This window comes from Procambarus clarkii, chromosome 75 (assembly GCF_040958095.1).
Source record: "Procambarus clarkii isolate CNS0578487 chromosome 75, FALCON_Pclarkii_2.0, whole genome shotgun sequence".
Lineage (NCBI taxonomy): Eukaryota > Metazoa > Arthropoda > Malacostraca > Decapoda > Cambaridae > Procambarus > Procambarus clarkii.
Window position 1 is genome coordinate 28,902,420 of NC_091224.1, and position 27,363 is coordinate 28,929,782.

General features: G+C 47.2%; 1 protein-coding gene and 1 long non-coding RNA gene across 2 annotated transcripts; one reads left to right on the forward strand and one right to left on the reverse strand.

Annotated features, from left to right (window-relative positions):
• Positions 1-249: 249 nt before the first annotated feature.
• On the reverse strand, positions 250-24,250 carry LOC138356909 (uncharacterized). The gene is made up of 4 exons (XR_011224720.1): positions 24,236-24,250; positions 2,851-3,089; positions 2,568-2,748; positions 250-702 (listed from the first exon to the last, which is right to left on the reverse strand). It is a non-coding gene; the product is annotated as an uncharacterized lncRNA (long non-coding RNA).
• LOC138356907 (uncharacterized) lies at positions 24,242-26,157 on the forward strand. Its single transcript, XM_069313441.1, has 3 exons — positions 24,242-24,589; positions 24,688-24,869; positions 26,062-26,157. The coding sequence occupies exons 1-3, from the start codon at positions 24,257-24,259 to the stop codon at positions 26,072-26,074; spliced, it is 528 nt and encodes a 175-aa protein (XP_069169542.1). The 5' UTR covers positions 24,242-24,256; the 3' UTR covers positions 26,075-26,157.
• Positions 26,158-27,363: the final 1,206 nt, after the last annotated feature.

A 27,363-nucleotide genomic window follows, 5' to 3' on the forward strand; every position in this document is an offset into this window, starting at 1 on the left:
GTAACTAACTAGCGCTGAATTTGGTTGCACGAATGTTACTCTAGAACCCCATGCGAGGCACAACTAATTAGGCAATGGCAAAACCGATAAAAAAATGGCTGTAGCCTAGTTTACTATGGCACAATATTAGAGTGCACACTTTAGCACAACCTGTGTATGGCACTGTAGAGCCAAGGACCTATGAGCAGTAAAACCAACAGTACAGTTTAGTCACTTTTCCGAAGAAACGGGAAAAAGTAAAAAAATTGGTCAGTCGGCTAAAGTGAAGTTTAGCATTTAGAATTTATATTTAACAACTACAAAAACTGCTTATATGAAGCGGTACCCGAAATACTAGGAAGGCTATCCAAAAATGACTAGTCTTACGTAGACTGGGTACATACTTAGGAGAAATTTAGTGAAGTGCAAGTAGTTTGTGGGACCGTTAGATTCAGCATACCAAGCTGAAGTTTATTATTGGTCAAGGATTACATGAAGTAATTAATGTATTAACTTATAATTTTTGGTACCATTTCACGTTTATAACTACCATGAGGATTTATTAATCTGTTAACGGGTAAAGTTACAGGAAGGCAGAATTTAATGATTGGAATGTTTAAAGTAAAATTCATTGAAACAAGTTTATTCAGGCAAGTTACAAAACGCTAGTAATCTTCACATGTATTATCTGATGGCAGAGTTCTTGGTCTTCAGTACCTATACCTGAAAAGAAAAAAAAATCATCATTTTCATAGCTGAGCCACTGCACATCTCTACGTACCAATTATCCCAGTTTACTCAAGTACTGTCGTTTCAATAGCTTCTCACTCCTTCCAACAAGTCAGATTTTCACCCAATTTTCTTCACATTTCAAATAACTAGGTACTAATGGCCTCTTGGTACAAGTAGATATCTATCTTTACACAAAAAGTTACGCATTTTCGTATGCTTATCTTCTAGTCTACGAATTATACCACTTCCCTGACGGCAAGTTACTTTACCGTCAGTTGTGTGGTAGCCGTTTAGCTTAAAAGGCATTCGAGTAAGTAATAAAATTTAAAGCATTCTTTAGAAAGATTCAAGTTACAAACTAGTTTGTACTGAAAGTTAAAGCCAATATTAAGTTACATTCATACCACATTAAATTAAGTTTCCCAGGGAAGTATTAGCAAGCACGGGGGACCATTTCTTCATACGACAGCTTCACCTTGACAAAGTAAGGTAATCAACATCAGCTGGACAAAGTTTTCTAGTTCTGTACTTGTGCAGAATGTTTTCAATAAACTAATATTTGAAGTCTAAGTGCTTTAAATGAGAGAAAACTGCGCCCATTATTTTTTTTTACAATTTATGACATGGTGGCCATATCCGCATTTCAAAAGTATAACGATTTTTTTCTAGTTTAGACGGAAATGTCTATTTACTAGATTTCCAAGTACTGCCAGAAGTGTACCGTTGTGGTCAAATCTACGAGCAAGTGCTGTAAGCTTGTAACACTGCATTAGATTGAATAAATTTTATACAAGATACCATCCTTCCTACAAATTTACATACAAATTTTAAGCAATTCCTGGTATGAAGGATTTGCCAATCAATTTTGTTTTAGTTTGATTCAAGTCTAGTATGTTAATCACTACCTAGAACACCGACAGTAAAGAAAATCAGAAAATTACGTTTAATAGAGAAGTTTGTTATTGCAGTACTAGAGACCACGAGTAGAAACTAATCTATTAGAAATAAAGTTCAATGTACCAATGTGGTTTTTCCGATAATTACGCAAAATTCCCTTTAACCGACATGAACCCTCTGAACAAATCATTTCCACGCTAATGCTCATTAGCGACTTACTCGCTTTGTTGTAATACTAGTATGCAGAGTCATGGCTGGATAAATGCGACTAGGAGACTAAAAATTAATGCCGTAATGCTGCAGTTTAAGATTTGCTACCTGAAACAGTTCCAAGTGGCACGGTCTATGTGAGCCCGCAAAATTTAATGCCGTAAGCCACTAGCAAAGTAAGCTATTAGGACCGACTGAAAATTTAAAATCTAAAGCATTAGCGGGAGTGTAATTTATGTTTGAGACTAAAAATTCCAAGTTTGTACAGAAATAAAGTACACGAGAACGCGTATCAGGAGGATTAAAAACTGACCACACGACAGGTTTAATAGGCACGCGATGAACATATATAACAGGTTTTTAAACTATACACGTCACATGCGGTCGATGTTATGTCTATCTACTAGTAGTAGTAACCAGGTTAACCAAAGACCTTAGCACAAGCGGCGTCTAAAGAGTTAATCTTCAATATTTGTAATACATTAATAGGTATAGGAAGCACAGCAATCTACCCAAATATTTGTAAAGACATTTCCCAAGACCCTTCTGCCGACAGGAACGCTTTATATATAAATTAAAGCATCTTAAAATCTTTTAGAAGTTTACATCTTTAAATACTTAATTTTACATTAGTTAATTTCTCAGGTCACCGGCTAAAGTTAAGGAAATTTACATTTTTAAGAGCTAGTCTACTTAAAATTTTGTGTACCAAAATTATACAATACATTTTAAAGGTTAATTCTCCGCACCTGTGTCTACCATAGAGCCCGTCGTCGTAGTACTGTTGATAACCGTGGCCGTACGTGGGACGATACCCGTAGTTGTCCTGGTAGTAACCTTGGCCATACACTGGCTGGTACCACGATCGTGAAAATATTGAGCAGTCGAGAAGTGTAGTAGAGCCATGAGCACCAGCAGGAGAACCAGGCTCTGAAAACAACGTTTTAGTTAAGCTTAAATCCATAAAATTTCAAAATAAACTATTAATACACGTTAAATGTTCCGAATAATTTAAAGTTATAATACACTTACGACACAACGCATAGTAAACATGATGGATACACAGACAACACTGAGAGTCTCCCAAGTTGTACTGACGCTCCACAGCCAAGTGACCCGGTTATATATGTCCGCCAACACAAGCGGGACCCCGAACAAGCCAGGCTAATGTTGGCTCCAGTCGTCTCGTTTATAAGGGTCGAAACCTCGACCACACGTCTCCACAAACCAACCAATGGCATTCACTCACAGGCAAACAAGGCAGTCAACACCTGTCGGTTTTTCGTTGAGTGTTGGACCCATTATCTGCCCACATGTTCCCATTCCCCATTGACTCTCCAAACTTGTTAGTGGGAAGAACCATGCACTCAAGTTTACAGTTTAGTGAGTTACCAAATGTATACTTCCCAGCATCGGGCCGAGTAACATTGATGTTCCAAAATAATGAGGAGGTAGTGAGGGAAGGAACAAGCAGAGGGAAGAGCCTCTCCCAGGTCAACTCTCCCTTGAGGGACTCTTTGAGAGACTCCCTCAAGAGCCAGGTAGCTTTATTTGAGTTGCAGGCAAATTTATTTGAAATTCAGGAAGATTTATTTGACATACAGGTATATATACTTAATAAGCACATATATTTACTTATGTGCAGGAAGATTTATTTTATATGTTGGTTGCTTTATATATTATGCAAATAGATTTATTGTTATATAAGTAAATATATTGGGATATAGACAGAAATTTTTCAGATTCAGGTAGAATCAGCAACAAGAAACTTAGGGAAAGTTTCTTGTTGAAACTTCATAAAATAGATGAAGGACAATGCCAATGTTATGCTTATACATTGTCAAAGAATATTGGAATACATTTTCCTATTATTTTGTAAACATCAATATTATAGACTTCAATAACACGAATATATAAATATATTTTTTACAGGCATTAAGCGATTAATTTTGTAGTTAACGTTTACAAAGTTGACATTGAACAGCGAGAGCATGTAGAGAGATTTATATTTTTTCTTTTTTTTATATATAAAACTGAATAAATACAATACAAAATGTGCGCCAACGCACCATAACGGAACAGATCAAGAAAAAAACAGGGAAAGTTACACGAAAACAAAGTGGAAAACACATGAGCAAGTACATAAACAAGCGGGATATCATTGAACATAGGAACACGCACGAAACATAAAACATTTGTACAAAACAATAAGCATAACAAGTAAAACATGAACAACCAAAACATACAATCCAAACACCAGAGCGACGTAACTAGACATATAAAACCACACGTACATAATAACACCTCAAACAGAAATATTAAATACAAATAATGAACTTATACACGGTAACCGCCGACAACGGCGCTACATACCAGAAAGCCCCGAAGCACCACGGGACACACTACACACCGCGGAATATAGTAATTTACAAACTGCAGCAATATGCACCTTCCCCGCCCCAACTAAGGTACATGACAAGCACATACATCAGGGCCGCCAACCCTACTCAGGCAGGAAAAGTGGCAACACACAGCATCACAACAGACAACCCAAGTACACGGCAAGACTGGGAGAATGAAGAACGGAATCGTGAGAAACCAAGGCAAAAACACAAACACACACACTCATAAAGAAAGAGGGCCAAAGCACCAAAATACAAAAAAACAGACAAAAGCACCCAGCAAAGCAGACAACAAGCACCACAACCGGCAACCCCCCCCCTAATCCACATATTTCTCAGGAAAACTTCTCCAAGGATATTTGTCACAATACGTACTCCAAAACGCCCACTCCACATCGGAAGCGCCCCCAGCAAGCGAGTGACTATTGGGTCGTTGCATAAATACCGGAACATCCGCAAACACCGAGGGCTGCTGTACAGAAGGATGCACTTCAGAAGACTTCAGCGCAGAGCTCCGCTGCACGGAAGGATGGAGCACAGAAGACTGCTACACAGGAGGCTGTTGCACGGAGGGCAGAAGCACAGGAGAAGGGAGCACAGGGGCCGCAGCACGAGGGGCTGTAGCCCACTCGGCCGAAGCATAGGTGGAGGCACCGGGGCCAGCAGCACGAAGGGCCGAGGCAAAGATGGCCATCTGCCCAGAATCCGCCATCAAAACCATAACCAACACCCACCCTGCACCCCTCACCGCAACTGTGGCGACAACCTCCCAATCGTGGGGAACCTGCAACCAGGGATACAGTAGACACCGGAGCAGAAACAGGTAACATAGCCTCCACACCACTGACCCCTCCACCACGGGGACACCACGGCCACGTAACACTTCAGCTGCGGCGGCCCTCGAAGGCACAAGGCCATGTACTACCACAGGCGCCACAGTGGGAACCACAGGAACCGTCATCATAACCAATCCGGCAGCATCATTCACCACACCAGCTCCCACGGACACTGCCCCAGCAGTCGGAGGAGGGGGAGACACGGCAAGGTTCGGCGGGAGCAGGACGACCCGCTCCACTTCCACGAAGTCCGCGTCACCCACATCGTCAACCGGATGGTCCGTAGACACCATGGATACCTCCAGCCCATCCGCAGGACAGGACATAACATCTCTCATTACAAACGGAGTCTCTCAGGCTCTCCATCGGCGGGAAGTTCTCCTCCCGGAAGAGGTTCACTTGCCCCACACCGCCAGCAGTACAACTCGCAGCCTGGTGCACCGACAAGCCACACCAGAGTCACATACGAGGCTGACCAGCATAGAAAATCCTCACGGATAAACCCATGAGCTGGATTGAAGAGGAGATAGCAGTCCTCAAGCGTATGACCAACATTCCTGTTCCACTCAGGACGCCCTTCCACCTACCTGAGGAGACAACTTTCATCCGGACATTTAACACGCACCCATGCTGGGCGAAGTAATGCCGCAAGAGGTCCTCAGGGAACTCAAACAGAGCCCTGTTAATGACGACATACGTGGTCGTGCCGCTCCTGCCCGAAGCAATCACTGGACAACCATCCTCAGGCAGCTGGAAGGAGCACCCATTCAGGCGCCGGACGAAATCCTGGAAGACAACCTGGGAACCGAACTTCACCACCACCCAGTAACCTGAGAGAATCTGCACACCAACCACATCCACATGCAGTAGGTCAAACAGCACCAACTCCAGTGCATGGTAAGTCGCTTCACCGGAGAATTCCAGGCCAATCGTCGATTACCGCAGGACAGGGGGGTAATGGGAGCCCCATCACACCGGCCTACATGGCCACACCAAAAACCACCCGCAACGCCCTAGTTGTAATGGTCGTCGTTGTGTCCTTGTAGCATTGTGTTTGCTGGAAGTAGCAGCAGCAACTGTAGTGGTGGTGCTTTATTTTGTTGTAGTTCTTGGTAGTTACTGCTTACATTTTAGTGACAACAGTGAACTAAGGTTTTGATCTTTTTTGCCCTGCTTACTAGCACTGCTCTTCCTGTTGCGATATATTTTAACTAGTCTGATTTTCAAAGTTCATGTCAAGTCTCACTATAAAATTGTGGCTGGAGGTGGCTTACACAACTTCTTCTTTCAATATTGTTGGCGTCCCGTACTGGGACTTAATATTTCCTAACATTTATTCAACTTATTTTTCTTTTCCTATTTCCATTAAGTCTGTTTTGTCCTATTTTCTCTCACTTTAAGAAGCTTTCCTTGTTCACCTTGTCCATTCCCCTCAGTATCTCGTATGACGTAATCATATCACCCCTGGACAAGAAGGAATATTATTTCTCATAACTTGTCAAAATATCGTGCAATATTTCAATGCGCCATGTTGCTAATACCAATTAATTATGTTTTCCTGACCATAGTGGTAGCTGGAAGGGTCAGCCAGTGGGAGAGAGCCTTCCACTTTTCTATCGTGTTCCCTTTCCATAGAGAGTTTAGTGAAGCGCAGATTAACATTTATTCTCAATTCTTACCTGATGACCAAGTTTGTGTTATATTTACTGCTCTCACTACTCTTCCTCCTTCCTCTACTCTTCCTCCTTCCTCTACTCTTCCTCCTTCCTCTACTCTTCCTCCTCCCCCCCCCGCCTCACCGTCCGTGTTATACAGGACAAACACACTAGTTTGCTCAGTGACTCACTTTTGCATGTCGAGCGCTGCCAACCAGCACTGGAAATAGAGGCAGTTCAGGAGGAGAGTTTAGCCAGCTTTGGAACAACCATTTTTATGTTTCCACGTCTATCAGCCTTAGCCCCCCAGGCTTATTGCCATTCCCAGCTTGTCCCAGCTCTCAACTTCAACTCCCAGCCCCACACGTGTCTCAGTTTTAGCCCCCAGTTTGATATTCTCTCAGCTCCTGGTGTCAGGCCTTGCCTACTGCTTCCAGTGTGTCAGGTGTCCAAACCTTAGTCCTACTCTAGCAGTATATTTCATCCTCAGCCCTCAGCCCACTCTATCTCTTAGCCCCAGACCCCAGCCCTCTCTATATTTTAGCCCCAGACCCCAGCCCTCTCTATCTCTTAGCCTCAGACCCCAGCCCTCTCTATCTCTTAGCCTCAGACCCCAGCCCTTTCTATCTCTTAGCCCCAGACCCCAGCCCTCTCTATCTCTTAGCCTGAGACCCTAGCCCTCTCTATCTGTAAGCCTCACCCCCTAGCCCTCTCTATCTGTTAGCCTCAGACCCTAGCCCTCTCTATCTCTTAGCCCAAGACCCCAGCCCTCTCTATCTCTTAGCCCCAGACCCCAGCCCTCTCTATCTGTTAGCCTCAGACCCTAGCCCTCTCTATCTCTTAGCCCCAGATACCTGCCCTCTCTATCTCTTAGCCCCAGATCCCAGCTCTCTATATATCTTAGCCCCAGATCCCAGCCCTCTCTATCTCTCAGCCTCAGACTCCAGCCCTTTCTATCTCTTAGCCCCAAACCCAAGCCCTCTCTATCTCTTAGCCCCAGACCCCAGACCTCTCTATCTCTTAGCCCCAGACCCCAGATCTCTCTATCTCTTAGCCCAGACCCCAGCCCTCTCTATCTGTTAGCCTCAGACCCTAGCCCTCTCTATCTCTTAGCCCCAGATACCTGCCCTCTCTATCTCTTAGCCCCAGATCCCAGCTCTCTATATATCTTAGCCCCAGATCCCAGCCCTCTCTATCTCTCAGCCTCAGACTCCAGCCCTTTCTATCTCCTAGCCTCAGACCCCAGCTCTCTCTATCTCTTAGCCCCAGATACCAGCCCTCTCTATCTCTTAGCCCCAGATACCAGCCCTTTCTATCTCTTAGCCCCAGATCCCAGCCTTCTCTATATCTTAGCCCCAGATCCCAGCCCTCTCTATCTCTTAGCCCCAGACCCCAGCCCTTTCTATCTCTTAGCCCCAAACCCAAGCCCTCTCTATCTCTTAGCCCCAGACCCCAGACCTCTCTATCTCTTAGCCCCAGACCCCAGCCCTCTCTATCTCTTAGCCCAGACCCCAGCTCTCTCTATCTCTTAGCCTCAGACCCCAGCCCTCTCTGTCTCTTAGCCCCAGACCTCAGCTCTCTCTATCTCTTAGCCTCAGACGCTAGCCCTCACTATCTGTTAGCCCCAGACCCCAGCCCTCTCTATCTCTTAGCCCCAGATCCCAGCCCTCTCTATCTCTTAGCCTCAGACCCTAGCCCTCTCTATCTGTTAGCCTCACCCCGTAGCCCTCTCTATCTGTTAGCCTCAGACCCTCTCTGTCTCTTAGCCTCAGACCCTAGCCCTCTCTTATCTGTTAGCTCCAACCCCCAGCCCTCTCTATCTCCTAACCTCAGATCCCAGCCCTCTGTATCTATTAGCCCCAGACTCCAGACCTCACCATCTCTTAGCCCCAGATACCAGCCCTCTCTATATCTTAGCCCCAGATACCAGCTCTCTCTATCTCTTAGCCCAAGATCCCAGCCCTCTCTATCTCTTAGCCCCAGACCCCAGCCCTCTCTATCTCTTAGCCCCAGACCCCAGCCCTCTCTATCCCTTAGCCCCAGACACCAGCCCTCTCTATCTGTTAGCCTCAGACCCCAGCCCTCTCTATCTCTTAGCCCCAGATCCCAGCCCTCTCTATCTCTTAGCCCCAGACCCCAGCCCTCTCTATCTCTTAGTCCCAGACCCCAGCCCTCTCTATCTCTTACCCTCAGACCCCAGCCCTCTCTATCTCTTAGCCCTAGACCCCAGCCCTCTCTATCTCTTAGCGCCAGATACCAGCCCTCTCTATCTCTTAGCCTCAGACCCCAGCCCTTTCTATCTCCTAGCCTCAGACCCCAGCCCTCTCTATCTCTTAGCCCCAGATACCACCCCTCTCTATCTCTTAGCCCCAGATACCAGCCCTTTCTATCTCTTAGCCCCAGATCCCAGCCCTCTCTATATCTTAGCCCCAGATCCCAGCCCTCTCTATCTCTTAGCCCCAAACCACAGCCCTTTCTATCTCTTAGCCCCAAACCCCAGCCCTTTCTATCTCTTAGCCCCAGACCCCAGCCCTCTCTATCTCTTAGCCTCAGACCCCAGCCCTTTCTATCTCTTAGCCCCAGATCCCAGCCCTCTCTATCTCTTAGCCCCAGATACCACCCCTCTCTATCTCTTAGCCCCAGATACCAGCCCTTTCTATCTCTTAGCCCCAGATCCCAGCCCTCTCTATATCTTAGCCCCAGATCCCAGCCCTCTCTATCTCTTAGCCCCAAACCACAGCCCTCTCTATCTCTTAGCCCCAAACCACAGCCCTTTCTATCTCTTAGCCCCAGACCCCAGCCCTCTCTATCTCTTAGCCCCAGACCCCAGACCTCTCTATCTCTTAGCCCCAGACCCCAGCCCTCTCTATCTCTTAGCCCCAGACCCCAGCCCTCTCTATCTCTTAGCCCCAGACCCCAGCCCTCTCTATCTCTTAGCCCCAGACCCCAGCCCTCTCTATCTCTTAGCCCCAGACTCCAGCCCTCTCTATCTCTTAGCCCCAGACCCCAGCCCTCTCTATCTCTTAGCCCCAGACCCCAACCCTCTCTATCTCTTAGCCCCAGACTCCAGCCCTCTCTATCTCTTAGCCCCTCACCCCAGCCCTCTCTATCTCTTAGCACCAGACACCAGCCCTCTCTATCTGTTAGCCTCAAACCCCAGCCCTCTCTGTCTCTTAGCCCCAGGCCCCAGCCCTCTCTATCTCTTAGCCTCAGACCCCAGCCCTCTCTTTCTCTTAGCCCCAGACCCCAACCCTCTCTATCCCTTAGCCCCAGTCCTCCCTATCTCTTAGCCCCAGACCCAGCCCTCTCTATCCGTTAGCCCCAGACCTCTCTATCTCTTAGCCTCAGACCCCTGCCTTCTCTATCTCTCGACTTTAGACATGCCCTTCTTTATCTATTGGCTCTTAACCCAAACCTTCTGTATCTCTAAAGTTAGGACTTCAGTCCTCAACATGTCTCAGCTGCAGATCCCAGCCCTCAATATATCTCAGCTCCAGACACTAGCAAGCTCAAGTTTGGCAATATTCAGCGCTGTTGCTCAGCTTCTGGGGCGATGAGAAATGAATAATTCAGTCGTGAGATATTCAACCTTTTGATCGATAGGGAGACGAAAGTCTGGAAAAGGGATCCCGGTGGTACAGTCGGGTGTGTTCTCGACTCACAATCCAGAATTCCTAGTTCGAATACCGGGACAGAAATGGTTGGGTGCATTTCATATCGTCCAATGCACCTGTTCACCTAGGAGTAAATGGGTACCCGGGAGTTATTCAGCTTTTTTGTAGGGTTGCCTCCTGGGGGGGTAGGGGGGTTGGTCAGTAGTTCGCCCCTGTGTGGGTGGGAGACCTCGATATAAGCATAACAAGGACATATATTTATATAAACTGGCTGCCTGCCCCCCGACACAATGAATCAATAATAATAATAATTATTATTATTATTAAAACACTACCAATGAAAGAAACGTCTCCAGAGATATCATTGATGTAAGTTGATGTGATACACGTTCTCTCGATTGATAACTCGGAAGAAGATGCAACTGCCTTTAGCAGCCCCCAACAGCAATGCAACAGCATGCCCCCAAGCAACCCACCTAACCTATCGATGCTGAGCCATAGAAAACGTCAATATTGCGGTGCTGTAATTTAAACTAATCGTCGACTTTTGCAGCGGATTGGTCGATTCTTAAAGGAAAGGACGCGAGGCTCCTGAAGGCTGCTTATTTCCTTCTCCGAGGTACAAGGAGAAGGCAACACGGCACTTCGCTTACCACATGTAACCCATTCCCTGAGAGTGACAGTGCTTACAGCAACTAGTTGGTCCATGGTACACAAAAGGACTGTTACAGCCAACAATGTCACGTTTAGTTCTGGCAATTTTGTAAACGTCACGAAATTCCAATAATAAACCAAACTCAAACATTCTTTGGCCAATGTATAGATTATATGTGCTATACTAGGCTCAGGACAGCGAATATTTGACCAAGGATTGCTAGGTTAGGTTAGACTAGGTTAGTCTAGGCCTTGCTAGGTTAGGCTAGGTTAGGTTTGGTTAGGCTAGGCTAGGTTAAGTTAGGCTAGGATCTTTGGTTACTTTTCATTTCGTTTAGTCCGCCTTTTGGGTAAATTCAATAATATAAAACGTATGCGTTTGGAAATCCAACAGTCCATTTTGGAGTGTTTGATCAGATAGTTGCTATATGTTTGACAGAGTTGATATTCTTGCTTCAGGTTTGACAGAGTAGACATTCTTACATCAGGTTTACATTCCACTTGTTGGCCAGGAGCAGTGTTATACTTCCAGACACGAGTCCTACCCGGGCAATCGAAGCTCCTTCTTTCAAGAATCGTCAAATCATTGACCGCAAGTCAATTGATGTGTAAGAGAAGGAGAGATACCTGGTATGAAGATGTTTAAAGCTAGGTAACGTGGAGGAGAACTACTGGATGCGCTCTTCTGCACTCCAACACCACATCTAGTCCTCTCTCGTCGATAAATTCCATCATGGAAGGTTCATGATAGATGATCTTGATGGAACCATCATGGTTCCATCACGTTCAGCAGTCTTGTCCCGATCTTGTCAGGAGTCAGCCACTACCGAGTCTCTCACAGTTGGGTCATATTTCTTGTGTGAATCTAGACTTTAATGAACTTCATTAATGATTAATGACACTAATCTTAATACTAGAGAAAACGTTTGAATATCAGTAATTTACAGTATTTTCTACCATTATACAGCGAGGAAAAAGTGCATTGTTCTTTGGCAAAAACAAAAATATCGTATTTTGGGTGCAGCTAGGCTAGCCTCGAATTTGTGTCAATGATTTTTAGTAAATTGCATGCCATCAATTTGACCATTTACTGCGTGTAATTGTTGTGAGTTGATATCCAGTGAGACTTTACTTTTGTATTTACCCTTTCTGAAAATTATATAAGGTGTGGCCTGACCCAAGTCGGGCATGTATAGTGGGTGTAGTTGACGAGGACATAATGGGGTAAGAAATCGTCCATTAAAGCTATGTTATTCATATTCGCTACTTCCGGTGGCCATGTCTGTATATTCATGTCAAAATAATCATTTTCTTTGGTGTGGGTAGACATTGCCGGTATTTTCGATTGAGTAATATATTGCAGATTTATGATGTTGAGTCAGTGTAAGTCTTAATGAAAATTTTTCCAATATTTTCCTTAGTATAATATAAAATATTAGACACTGCAAAGTTTCAAAAAAATAAAATTAACTGCAATACTTTACCTGTAATAAGAATTCATGATGTCATACTTCTTCATCCCCTTCGCCAACACCAGCTGCACTCTACCAACCCTCTGGGATGTCAATCCTCCATCAGGATTGAGAGAGACAAAGATAGAGATATACATGTTACATTCACTTACCCCATGACAAACCCCGAGGAGGATTAATTCACCCGCAACAGGTCAAGGCTGAGTTTCAAGACTGACGGCGAACAAGTGAGTATCTGTCCCATTCATTTTTATACTCATTTTATACAAAAGGAGTGCTCGCCTGGCTCTGGGCGGAGGCGGACGTGTCGCCTGTGAGCTCCTGGTTGTTGGCTGGTGGTAGTTTGTGTTTGTGAGCGGACCCTTGGGGCCGTGGCGGCTGGAGGGATTGCGGCCCCCCTTCATCTCTGTGAAGCGGAGGGATACCATTGGACTAGAATTTACTGGCCCAGCGTCTTATCCGGCAGTTGAGATGGTCATGATTGACATGTTGGGGTGGATGTGGCGTCTGTGTGCAGCGTTCAACTTGTGTCCGGGCATCGAGCTGTTGTGAAATTCTGCTCCACGGCTGTGTATCGTGACTTTGTGGACCGCTATGACAGGAAGACATTTACTCTGCCTGAGGGTGGTGGTTCAGTGGAAGTGTCGGACAGGTGCAGTGAAACTACCTATGTGGCAGTTCATGGTGCTCCCTTTGAGTTCCCTGACCCCCTTCTCCAGCGTCACTTTACCCGGTATGGGCGGGTTTTGAGTGTCCGGATGAATGCAGTCTCCTCCGGCCGGTGGAAGGGTGTCCCGAATGGGACCCGCACTGTGGCGTTGCACTTGAAGGATCCCATCCCTTCGTCTCTCTTGCTTCTGGGCTTCATGGTACGCGTGTTCTATGGACGTCAGCCCCGGACTTGTTTCCGGTGCGGATTCTCAGGCCATCAGGCTGCGGGTTGTGATACGAGCCGGGTCGGGCCTGTGAGCCTCTTCAGGGAGGACGACTTTCCCCCGTTGGTCCCGGACCTGTCGAAGGGTGCTGCTGTGGTGAGTGCTATTTCCCAGTCGTCTGTTGCCCCGTTGCTGGTGTTGATGCCAGCCTGGATGTGGCTGTGGGTGTCGGAGTGGAAGTTAGTGCATCCCCGGCTCCCGCACCTCAGCCACCCCTGCCTGCCTTGTCTCCAGTCGAGTCTGCAGATGTTTCCTGTGGTGTGTAGTCTCGTGCCCCCAGGTGTCAAGGCTGCGCCCCGGCCTGTACTGTCTCCGGCAGCTGTGTCTTCGGCCTGTCGACGAGCACGCTGTGAGGTCTCCTGCGGTGTATAGTTGATGTGGCTGCTGTGATGTGATCGTGCTCTGCGGGGAGTTGCGCAACCATGACAGATACACACATGTTCACCGTCTGTCTTGAAACTCAGCCTTCACCTGTTGCTGGTGATTTTTTTCTTTTTATTTGGGAAACACAAATACAACAAAACAGAAAAGCATCAACAGCATCATTCATATGTACGAAGCAAGAAACACACTGACAAACTGTAGAACAAGAAAACACAAACAAAAGTCATACAATACACAAAATGGAATGATAAACACAGGTAACAATGAAATACAGTCAGAAAGGAAAAAGCACTTGAGCATTATAACTGAACCATAACCAGGCAAGAAACACATGAAAAAAATAACCCATATCACCTGGCTCATCAAAATAAATAAATAAAGCAATACAAAGCAAGAACCACACACACAGTTAATCCTCGTCATATTTATCCAGATAGAAACGATGCGGATACTTCTTCCTGTAGGCATCCCACTGAGCCCACACCTCTGCAGACGCGTTAACGTGACCACGTGATCCCCGCAGACGATGCATGAAGTCACGAACATCCAGCTCGGCGCCCTCCACCACGCAGGGGGTGGGGGGGGGGGGAGGTGGAAATCATGGGAAGAGTCCACACAGAGCTCTTCGGAACAGACGGTGGAACCACATGGGACTGAAGCACAGGAGCCGGCCGGACACGGGGCGGTAACATAGTGGGCAGAGTCGCAGGGGACACAATCACAAAGAGCGATGGTCCAGGGGCCGACACCACAGAGGGCAACATAGTAACAAAGGACGGCTGAGCAGAGGCAGCCGCACAGCGGTTGGCATCACCGAGGGCATATGCCCGGAAGGCACAGACATGGACGCCAGAGGCGCGGGAGCCGCTGGAACAGAATCTTTCTTAAGAACCAGCACAAAGTCCCCTCCCTCTCCAACAACCTCGGCCGGTGCCACAACCTCCCAACAAGGGGAACCACCAACCAGGGACGCAGAGGCAGCCGGAGGAAACACCGGACCAGGGCCAGGCGACAATCCCACCACAGCACCCACCACCGTTGCAACACGGCCCACAGGAGCCGCAGGCACTCCAACAGCATCGCCCACATCATCATCCACAGAAGACGAACTTCCGAAGTCCCCAAAATCCCTGACGTCAGCCCAGGCCTCACCACGAGACGGAGACAGACTCAAAGCTCGCCGCGAACGCTTGGACACAGGTCGTCGGAACTATCATCCCCGCCAAAAGGCACCTTAGCAGAACCTCCGGTCGGATGCGCAATTCCACGCAGCGTACGATCAGTCAACATCGGAGCCACATCAACTCGGGGAACAGGGCCACACACCGCAGGAGACATCACAGCATGCACGTCGACTCGGGCTAAAGACACAACTGCCGGAGACAGTACAGGCCGGGGCACAGCCTCGACATCCGGTGGCATGAGACCACACACCACAGGAAACACATCTTCAGACTCGACTGGAGACAAGGCAGGCAAGGGTGGCTGAGGTGCGGGAGCCGGGGATGCACTAACTTCCACTCCGACACCCACAGCCACATCGAGGCTGGCATCAGAGACCAGCAACGGGGCACGACACGACTGGGAAGTATCACTCACCACAGCAGCACCACCCAACAGGTCCGGGACCGCCAACGGGGGAAAGTCGTCCTCCCTGAAGAGGTTCACAAGCCCGACCCGGCTCGCATCACATCCCGCAGCCTGATGGCTCGAGAGTCCACACCGGAAACAAGTCCGGGGCTGACCCCCTCCCTCCCATAGAATACGCGTACCATGAAGCCCAGAAGCAGGAGAGACGAAGGGATGGCCTCCTTCAAGCGCAGCGCCACAGTGCGGGTCCCATTCGGGATACCCTTCCACTGCCCGGAGGAGACTGCATTCATCCGGACACTCGAGACCCGCCCATACCGGGTAAAGTGACGCCGGAGAAGGGAGTCAGGGAACTCAAAGGGAGCACCATGAACTCCCACATAGGTAGTTTCACTGCACCTGTCCAACACTACCACCGAACCACAACCCTCAGGCAGAGTAAATGTCTTCCTGTCATAGCGGTCCACAAAATCACGATACACAGGTGTGGAGCAGAATTTCACAACAGCTCGATGCCCGGACACAAGTTGAACGCTGCACACAGACGCCACATCTACTCGCAACATGTCAATCATGACCATCTCAACTGCCGGATAAGACGCTGGGCCGGTAAATTCTAGTCCAATGGTATCCCTCCGCTTCACAGAGATGAAGGGGGGCCGCAATCCCTCCAGCCGCCACGGCCCCAAGGGTCCGCTCACAAACACAAACTACCACCAGCCAACAACCAGGAGCTCACAGGCGTTATATGCGCCTCCGCCCAGAGCCAGGCGAGCACTCCTTTAACATAAAATGAGTATAAAAATGAATGGGACAGATGCTCACTTGTTCACCGTCCGTCTTGAAACTCAGCCTTGACTTGTTGTGGGTGAATTAATCCTCCCCGGGGTTTGTTATGGGGTAAGTGAATGTAACAGTATATCTCTATCTTTGTCTCTCTCAATCCTGATGGAGCATTGACATCCCAGAGGGTTGGTAGAGAGCAGCTGGTGTTGGCGAAGGGGATGAAGAACTATGACATCATGAATTCTTATTACAGGCAAAGTATTGCAGTTAATTTTATTTTTTGAAACATTTGCTGTGTCTAATATTTTATATTATACAAAGGAAATTATAGGAAAATTTTTCATTAAGACTTACACTGACTCAACATCATGAATCTGCAATATATTACTTAAACGAAAATACCGGCAATGTCTACCCACACCAAAGAAAATGATTATTTTGACATGAATATACAGACATGGCCACTGGAAGTACCGAATATGAATAACACAGCTTTAATGGACGATTTCTTACCCCATAATGTCCTCGTCAACTACACCCACTATACATGCCCGACTTGGGTCAGGCCACACTTTATATAATATTCACAAAGGGTAAATACAAATGAAAGTCTCACTGGATATCAACTCACAACAATTGCACGCAGCAAATGGTCAAATTGATGGCTCGCAATTTACTAAAAATCATTGACACAAATTCGAGGCTAGCCTAGCCGCACCCAAATACGATATTTTTGTTTTTGCCAAAGAACAATACACCTTTTCCTCGCTGTATAATGGTAGAAAATGCTGTAAATTACTGATATTCAAACGTTTTCTCTAGTATTAAAACTAGTGTCATTAATCATTAATGAAGTTAATTAAATGTTAGATTCACACAAGACATGTGACCCAATTGTGAGAGACTCGGTAGTGGCTGACTCTTGACAAGGTTGGGATAAGCCTGCTGAACGTATTGACCTTCCATGATGGAATTTAGCGACGTGAGAGTACTGGATGTGGTGTTGGAGGGCAGAAGAGCGCATCCAGTAGTTCTCCTCCACGTTACCTGGCTTTGAACTTCTTCATACCAGGTATCTCTTCTTCTCTTACACATCAATTGACTTGAGGTCCAGAATTTGACGATTCTTGAGAGAGGGAGCTTCGATTGCCCGGGTAGAACTCGTGTCTGGAGGTATAACATTGCTCCTGGCCAACAAGTAGTACGTAAACCTGATGTAAGAATGTCTACTCTGACAAACCTGAAGCAAGAAAGTCAACCCTGTCAAACCTGAAGCAAGAATGTCTACTCTGTCAAACCTGAAGCAAGAATGTCTGCTTTGACAAACCTGAAGCAACAAATATCAACTCTCAAACATATAGCAACTATTTGATCAAACACTCCAAAATGGACTGTTGGATCTCCAAACGTATACGTTTTATATTTTTGGAATTTAGTCAAATGGCAGACTAAACAAAATGAAAAGTAAGTAAGTAATTATCAAAAGAAGGCACCAAACCAGGAAGGCTATGTAGCACCATCAAATGTGCACAATAATCAGAGGGCGCTAAATATCACCAAGGATGCCAATACGGGAACAAAAACGCATAAGGCGAACGATATCAAAAGTATCCGAGTCACCAAGAATTCTATTGAGGGACAGGTGACCGCGAGGGGTGGTCGGAAAGCAAGACACACGCTCGTCCTGGAAGTCAGGACATTCAAGAAGGACATGCACGACCGTAAGAGGGACAATGCAACTAGGACAATAAGGAGCAGGGCGGCGCTCCATCAAGTGACCATGGGTTAAGCGAGTATGGCCAATACGCAACCTTGCCAGAGCTGTTTCCCACCGCCGGTTACGGTGGAAGGAGGACGGCCATGAGGAAACACAACATTTAAGAGTACGTAGTTTGTTACCAGTAACAGACGACCAAGAAGCCTGCCAACAGGTAAGGACTGAGGAATGGATAACCGGGTAAAAGTCGGAATATGGAATACCTTTACGAGAGATGGGACGAGAGCGGACAGCTTCCTTGGCGGCAGCATCCGCACGCTCATTTAAACACACACCAATATGGCTGGGAACCAAACAAAACTCAACCGACTTAAATTTACTGTGAACAAGAAACAGCGAATGCTGGATCTCGACAACTACTGGATGAACCGGATTAAAGGACCCGAGAGCCATGAGGGCACTACGAGAGTCAACAACAACTACAAAGGAAGACTGACAACGAGAAAGCAGGAGACGAAGAGCATAGAGAATAGCATAAAGCTCCGCTGTAAAGATGCTAGTCTCCGGAGGTAAGCGACACATATAAGTGCGATCAGGAAAAACAACAGAGTAGCCAACACCATCCGCAGACTTAGACCCATCAGTGAAGACAGAAACGGAGCGGGAGTGAGAAGAAAAGTGCTCGAGGAAAAGGCGTTTTAGAACCGTAGGAGGGGTAAAAGCTTTAGTGATACGGGTCAAGGATGTACAAAACAGCGGAAGAGGGACCCTCCACGGGGGCAAACAAGGAACAACACGAGGAGAAACATCAGAAATACGAACGGAAAGAGAATCCTGTAGGCGAGATAACCGGACAGAAAGAGGGAGGTGGTGAAGAGGAACAGGAACCGCAGGAGGGGTAAAAGTTAAAGCACGACAGAGGCGAGAGGAAGGATGTTGCAAGGACCGCGCAAGATAGCGAAGACAGTAGCGATCACGGCGGTCCTGGAGAGACAGGAAGCCAGTGTCAACATACAAGCTAAGGATGGGAGTCGAACGAAAGGCACCAGAACTGAGGCGCAACCCAGTATGGTGCAAAGCATCAAGACGGCGAAGAGTAGAAGGAGAAGCAGACGAGTAAGCAGGGCAACCATAATCGAGCTTAGACAGGACGAGAGAGGAATGTAAAGTAAGGAGAGTGCGCCTATCTGCCCCCCAAGAAGTATGGGACAAGACCCGAAGGAGGGTAAGGGCCTTAGAGCACTCAACACGGAGGTAAGAGATATGGGGAGACCAAGACAAACGAGTGTCAAGGAATAACCCCAAAAGCTTCGCGGAATCTTTGTATTCAATTGGATGACCATAAAGTGACAAAGAGGGACGAAGAACGACCCGTTTCCGCGTAAAAGTCATGGCACAAGTCTTAGAAGTAGAGAACTTGAAGCCATGATCGGTGGCCCAAGACGACACGGCATCAATTGCAAGTTGAAGCCGGCGCTGAAGGAGAGGCGAATCATCACCCTGACAGCAAAGGGTAAGATCATCGACATAGAGGGCGGAGAAGACACCAGAAGGAAGAGAGGAAAGAAGACCATTGAGGGCAACCAGAAAAGAGTAGTGCTCAGAACACTACCCTGGGGCACACCTTCGTATTGCTGAAAAGAGGCAGAGAGAGCGGTACCAAGGCGCACCCGAAAGGAACGACGAGAGAGGAAGCTGCAGAGAAAGGAGGGAGATGACCACGAAGGCCAAAAGAATGAAGTTGAGATAGAATATGATATCGTCAAGTGGTGTCGTAAGCCTTTTCCAGGTCAAAAAGGACGGCAACAACGGAGGTCTTCGCAGCAAAAGCAGTACGAATATAGACCTCCAAGTTCACCAGGACATCTGTCGTGCTGCGGCACTTGCGGAAACCAAATTGAGAAGGGGAGGAGGTGATGTGTTCCAGGAACCACATCAGACGAACGTTAACCATACGTTCAAGAGTTTGCAGACACAACTTGTGAGAGCAATAGGGCGAAAGTCCTTAGGGGAAGTACCCAGAGACCCCGGTTTGCGAACAGGGAGGACAACGGCATCGAGCCAGTCCTCAGGGACTGACGACGACTCCCAGATCCGATTATACAGACTCAGTAAATACTGAGACGTGCACGGAGGGAGATGGCGAAGCATCTCATAATGAATACCATCGGAGCCCGCCGCCGTTTAAACGCAGAGGGCCAGGGCAGAACGAAGTTCAGAGAGAGGAAAGGGATCATTATAGGGAAGCCGAAGATGAGTGCAGAAATCTTAAGGACGAGACTCAAGGACAGGTTTACGAAGAAGGAAAGATTGGGAAGATGAAGACCAGACCTAACAGAAGAAAAGTGGGAACCCAGTTCGGAGCGACCTGCAACGGGTCCGCCACAAGAGTATCATGGAGGTGAAGGACCGGTGAAACATCGGAACGAACTTACCCGCTATCTTGCGGATACGCTTCCAGATCTGGGTCAGAGGGGTTTCGTAATTGTCTCGTAATTGTCTCGTAATTGTCTTTCGTAATCTTATGTCTCGACGTAATTGTCGAGACATAAGATGCCCAACATTCACGTTTAGCCGTACGGATGGCCCTACGGGCCACCGCACTCGCTTTCCGAAAGAAAAGAAAAGAATCGGTCGTCTGCCTACGGTGGTGCCTCTTCCAAGCTGCACGCTTACAGCGGACAGCCCGAGCACAGTCCGCATTCCACCAGGGAACGCACTTCCGTGGACCCCGAGAGGAAGAGCGAGGAATAGAGCGGAGGGCAGCGTTGAAGACAGTGTCATGAAAAAGGAGGAGAGCGCGAGAGAGAGGCAGAAGGGAGAGGTCAGAGGAGAGCAGCACTGAGGGTAAATAGGGTCCAGTCTGCCTAAGCAAACTGCCACCTAGGGAAAGAGAGGGAAGGGCGAAAAGAGAAAAAGGAAACAAGGATGGGGAAATGATCACTTCCATGGAGGTCATCAAGAACTGCCACGTGAAATCTAAGTAAAGAGAAGAAGAGCAGAGAGAAAGATAAAGACAAGAAAGGGTGCGAGTCCGAGAGTCCAAATGAGTGGGCTCACCAGAATTCAGAAGAGACAGGGAAGAAGAGAGGAGAAACGGCTCAAGAAGGCGACCCCGGGTATTCGTCAGAACGTCACCCCAAAGAGAATGACGACAATTGAAGTCACCCAGCAGGAGCACAGGCTCCGGCAAGGAGTCTAGGAGGTGTTTCAAATCAGGATAAGAGAGCGGGACACTCGGGGGAGATAAATGGAACAAACTGTGTACCATTTCCCCACGAAGATACGAGCAGCAGAACAATGGAGAGGCGAAGGAAAAAGTAAAGGAACAAAGGGAACATCAGCACGAATCAAGAGAGCAAAATTAGAAGCCCCAGCAATGGCTGGGGGGGGGGGAGAGAAAGGAATAGCCACGAAAACGACCAGGAGGAGCACCAAGCACCGGCTCCTGGAGACAGACACAAAGGGGCGAAAACCGCGAAATCAGAAGTTGGAGTTCGAGGAAATTGGCGTAATAACCTCGAACGTTCCATTGAAGAATGGACAACGACGAGAAGAGAAAGGACAAAAACAGAGAAAAAGGAAGAAACAAAGGCAAAAGAGCAACAGAGTACGTTAAAGAATATCAGGGTCGGGATCAGGGTCAGCAAAGTCAAAGGTTAGGGGGCATGGGTAAACTGAGCAAAGATGGAGGGAAGGAAACGGGAGAACAGATCAGAGGTGGGCGGGCGGGGTCCGGAGGAGGAGGAAAGGAGGAGACAACGGAGAGGAGCAGTCAAGGACAGCAGCAGGAAGAGGGGGGTAGAAAGAGGGGAGCGCACCTCAGCAAGGGCAGCAACCGAGAGGGAAGCGAGGGTTAAAGAAACCTCCATAGCAGGAACAGGGGGCGCAACCACCGAAATGGGAGGGGAAGGAGCGAGAGAGGCAGAAGTAGGGCCGAGGAAGAAAGCAAAACCTTCTTACCCGCCGGGGAGGAGGAAGGAGAGGAGCCAGGCTTACGCTTCTGACGTAAAGAGACAGGTGTCCCAGCAATCACGTACTGGGCAACGGATTCTAGCGTCTCAACAGGAGAAGCTGAACGAGAGCACACATGACGGCCGTTTGGAGAGCGATGGACATCAGCCCGCACCGACAGGCGGCGGGGAGAGTCAAGAGACGGAGGGGAAGGATGGGAAGGAGGAACGGAGGGAGACGAGGAAGACGACACAGGAGACACGACAGACCGAGTAGAAAGAAGGGGAACCCCAGACAGAGGACCAGGAGGTGGATCCTTCGGGAGAGAACCCAAAGGAACAGAGGAGGGGGCAATGGGCTTATCAGGGTCCAAGGCTCGGAAACGGTTGTGAGTCTGAGGAAGGCGGGAAGGACGAGGAGAGGAAGAGCGCAACACGCGAGCATAAGAGCATAAGGCGGGAGCCGGCGAACCTGGCGTCTCGCCTCAAGAAAAGATAAACGCTCCCGGTGCTTCAAGTTGAGGACGGCTGCCTCAAGCTTGTAATGGACACACGCACGAGAGAAGGTAGGATGGGCCTCACCGCAGTTGAGGCAACGAGCCTGGGGAGAAGTGCACTCCGACTTAGAGTGACCTTCGCCACCACACAAATTGCAGAGAGAGACAGTCCCGGAGCAGCGGAGGGCACCATGCCCAAACCTCCAGCACTTGTTACAGAGCCGAGGAGAAGGAATGTACTCCTGGACAGAGCACCTGGCACCAGCAAGAATGACAGAGGGTGGAAGGGTCCTACCATCAAAGGTAATCTACACAACCCGGAGGGGTTGACGGCGACTACCACGAGGGGGACGAGTAAACGTGTCCACCTGGAGAATAGAATGGCCCTGGGCAGCAAGGATATGTCGAATATCGTCGTGGCAGTCGCGCAGGTCCCAAACACCGGTCGCAACATGGGGCGAGAGCAGAATAGTGCCAACACTGGCATTCAACTGAGCGTTCTTCGAGACCCGAACAGGGGTCTCGCCAAGGCAGGATAAGGCAGCCAAGCGGGAAGCAGCATCCTGAGAAGGAGCAGCAACGACACGTGTACCGAGACGAGTGGGGTTGAAAGTAATGGAGGCATCCACAGAATCAACGAGATGTCGATGGAGGGAGAAATCGTCAGGAGGCACAGAATCAAGAGGGAGGAGATCAAAATATTTGGCCCATGTAGCGGGACCAAACAAGGCTTGATAGGTAGCAGAACTGGAAGGAATCGAGCGAGGGCGGCCGTGACGAGGACGGCGGTAAGAATCCCCAGAGAGAGAGGGGTTAAAAGGCGCAGTAGTTACAACTAGAGATGGAGCCGCGCCAGGAGACGAGGTAGTCACCACTGAGGGCTTGGGGCTCGACCCAACCACAGAGGAGGGAGGGGAGCCAGGGGAAGGAGTCAGAGAGGCCACAGGAGGAGCAAGGTCGGGGCCCAATGCAGCGGAGGCTACAGAGCCTGGTCTTCCAACACGGACTGACTCGGGGGCTTGGTCGCCCACCCCACGAGCCTGAGAGGGTACAACAAAAGCATTCAACGACATAGGTACGAAGAGTGATAAATTCATCCACGAATGTGCCCCCATACCCACCATGGAGCCACAATTAGAGGCAGGACACCCAACAGGAAGCTATCGCCGATCATGCCGGGGCCCCCTAGGGGTGCGTCGTGAGTATACGCCCCACAAACGCCACCTTAAGAACCGTCAGTCCGTCGAGATCGGGTTTAGCGACGAAAGGGGGATTGACAATAAAAGGTTCCCCTCGCTCGAGACGTTGGGTACTACAGTTCTACGGGTGCAAGAGTATGCCTCCTCAAGCACCCGGGCGTCAAAATAGAAGAAGTCCAAAGAAACAATCCAAAACAAGCAAAAGGTCGGCAGGAAACGACAAGCAGATAGGAGAAAAGGGGGGAGAAAAACGAAACATAATGAAAAAGGAAAAGTGATCCGGCACAATTAGAGAAGACAGCAGCAGGAGTGCAAGGCCAGAAAAGGACAGAGGACTGTCCCACGGAGCATGACACTCCGGCAGCCGTCCACAAAGCCCCCTCACGACGCCAACGGGCTGGATGGGGAGGGGGAACCAGCATATAAAATAAATCTACCTTCACATATGTAAATTTACCTGCGTATTAAGTATATCTACCTGTATGTCAAATAAATTTGCCTGCATCTCAAATAAAGCTACCTGGCTCTTGAGGGAGTCTCTCAAGAGTCCCTGAAGGGAAAGTTGACCTGGGAACGACACTCCCTCTGTGAGTCCCTCATGGGAGAGTTGACCTGGGAGAGGCTCTTCCCTCTGCTTGTTCCATCCCTCATTACCTCCTCATTATTTTTGGAACATCAATGTTACTCGGCCCGATGCTGGGAAGTATACATTTGGAAACTCACTAAACTGGAAACTTAGAGTGCATGGTTCTTCCCACTAACAAGTTTGGAGAGTCAATGGGGAATGAGAACATGTGGGCAGATAATGGGTCCAACACCTCAACAAAGAACCGACAGGTGATGACTGCCTTGTTTGCCTGTAGCAGAATACCATTGGTTGGTTTGTGGAGACGTGTGGTCGAGGTTTCGACCCTTATAAACGAGACGACTGGAGCCAACATTAGCCTGGCTTGTTCGGGGTCCCGCTTGTGTTGGCGGAGCATATATAACCGGGTCACTTGGGTGTGGAGCGTCAGTACAGCTTGGGAGAGACTCAGTGTTGTCTGTGTATCCATCATGTCTATTATGCGTTGTGTTGTAAGTGTATTGTAACTTTAAATTATTCGTAGCGTTTAGTAAGTATTAATAGTTTTTGAAATTTGTTTAATTTACAGTTCAAATAAAACTGTTTTCAGAGTCTGGTCCTACTGCTGGTGTTCATGGCTCTACTACACTTCTCGACAGCTCAATATTATCACGATCGTCGGTACCAGCCAGTGTATGGCCAAGGTTACTACCAGGACAACTACGGGTATCGTCCCACGTACGGCCACGGTTATCAACAGTACTACGATGATGGGCTCTATGGTAGACACAGGTGCGGAGATTTGTAGACTATTAAATTTGTATCGTATACATTTTCATAAATAGAAATATTTAAGTGATGGGCTACTAGAGAACTTAATTTCTGATAACTCTAGACTGTAACTTGATTAACCTGAATGTTCTGGAAAAATTAGTTTAAGTGCCATACTAAATTTAGTATGAAAGTGAACTTTACAATCTTGAGCCAGTTTAATCGTTAGTATCTAGTTTTACTTTTTTAAGGGTCTAGTCAATAAAAGGCTAGACAACCGAAAACGCAACTTTAATAATGCGGCAGATTGTCGTGCTTCAAATACCTATTGCATGGAAAAACTTCAAAAGTTGAAAATACACATCCTGTTTGTGCCAAGGACTTTAGTTTAACCTGGGTGCTAATTTAGTTTTTCTAAAAAATGCAAAAGATTTCCCTTGTGTTGGTTAAATGTCTAAACTTAATCTTGTTAATTGTATGCATACACATTGAACCTACTTTCTCAATGGGTCTGTTTGGACACGTGTTCTCGTGCACTTTTTGCAAATTTAGAAGTTTCCTTCAATTTTGGACACTAATTGAATTTCCCACCTGTACCAAGTCTTAAATTTTCAGTCTGTCCAAATAGTTAAAGTAACTTGGAACTCTGGTCCAAGTATCCCACTGGGACTCTTGGGGAAGTGTCGCATGGTCGGCACTTACTCCAGCAATGCTTAGGGGTGTGGAGCGCAAGTAGCTAAAAATCATTAGCTTGGCATTACCTCGTTTACAAGGTTCATTTCTATTGTGACAAACTTTTATTATCGAAAAACGGTTGCATCGAAATTTCTTTCTATTAAGTAGACTAATTTGTTTGCCGTCTCCCTTACTGCAGTAACTAAAGTGTCTATTAAATGTAATTTTCTGATTTTCTTCACTGCTGGTGTTCTAGGTATAGTTTGTGAAATGTGACTTAAAAATAAGTTGGTAAGCCTTCCTACCCGAAATTGCTTAGTTGTTAAAAGTAAAATTGTGGGGAGGGTAATAGTGTCTTATTCAAAATTTAATTTTATCTTGTGCACTGCTAAAAGCTTGCAGCGCTCGTTCATAAATTTTGAAGACGGTACGATAGTATTAGTGTAAACTGGGGATCGTTAGTATGTAAGAGATGTGCAGTGGCGCAGCTACAAGAGATTTGCCAAAAAATTATATATATTTTTTTTTTTTTCCCCAGGTATAGGTACTGAAGACGCAGAACTGATGGCTAAAAGATAAATTTAAAGGAAATTACTGCATTGTAACTTTCACTGAATAAACTACTTTAAATTGATTGTATTTTAGTACTCCAATAATTAACTTGTACGTTCATATAACTTTACATGTTAACTAGGGTAATATACTATGGTAGTTAAATATGTAAAACTGAACTTAAAGTACCAAACATCTCAACCTTTTAATCTTTAAAGTAATAAACTTCAGCTTGACATGCTTAATCTACCATCCCCAAAACTAATTGTATGTCTAAACATCTTAAATGTTTAACAAAGCTACATCAAGTCGTTATTGACGGCCTTCATAGTATTTCGGGTACTACTTCGAATAAGCAGAAGTTGCTCTTGCAGACTACCTTCTGCGTAAACATAACTACGAAACGATGAACTTCGTCTTGGGCGATTGACAACTTTTGAAGAAATGACTAAATAGTACTGAAGTTTACTGTTCAAAGGTTCTTGCCTCAAGTCATATTGGCATCCTTGGTGGTATTTAGTGCCCTCTGACTATTCCGCACACTTAATGGTGCTACATAGCCTTCCCGGTTTGGTGCCTTCTTGATAATTACTTGCTTGCCTCTACAGTTCCATACACTGATTAAACTGCCGAAGTGTGAACTCTTCTTTCTAATCTTGTCATATTAGACTAACATATGGCTGTCCGCTCTTTCACCAGCTTTGCCATCAACTGAGTTTGCTGCGCATAGGGTTCAGAGTAACTTTACTACAATCCTATTCAGTGCTGTGTTAGTTTCTTGAAAAATTCTGAAGAGGGGTTGAGACCCCCGCAAACGCTCACTAGATGTTTCACTGTTGACCATTGCCCGTTACTGAAAATCGGATTTGATTTCTTCCTGCTTTCACTAGAGCATGTGCAAACGGTTATTGGATGCCAGCCGTTGGTAAATTTTTTTTTTTTTTTCCCCGGTGCCAAATTAAATTTGAGTTTAAACGTCCAACCTTGACACCTCGCACTCTGTAGTAAAAATATGGAGAAAAATTGGTGTACCATATTAATCACTAATGGCAAATTTTAAAGTCTGAATTTGGGATGTAAATGGAAGACATTGTACCCCACTTTAGTAATGGGTAGCTCTTGCTGCCCCTTTTTAGTGCAGTGGCGGCAAAAGATGCTCTTGTTAGCCACGCATTCCCTAACGTTCCCTAGTAGAGGCTACCCAGCGGTTGCGAGACTTGGAAAATCGCACCAAAAGTCTGACGCTGGGGTCCCCTCCCTATCTGGCCCGTTGGCGCCGTGAGGGGGC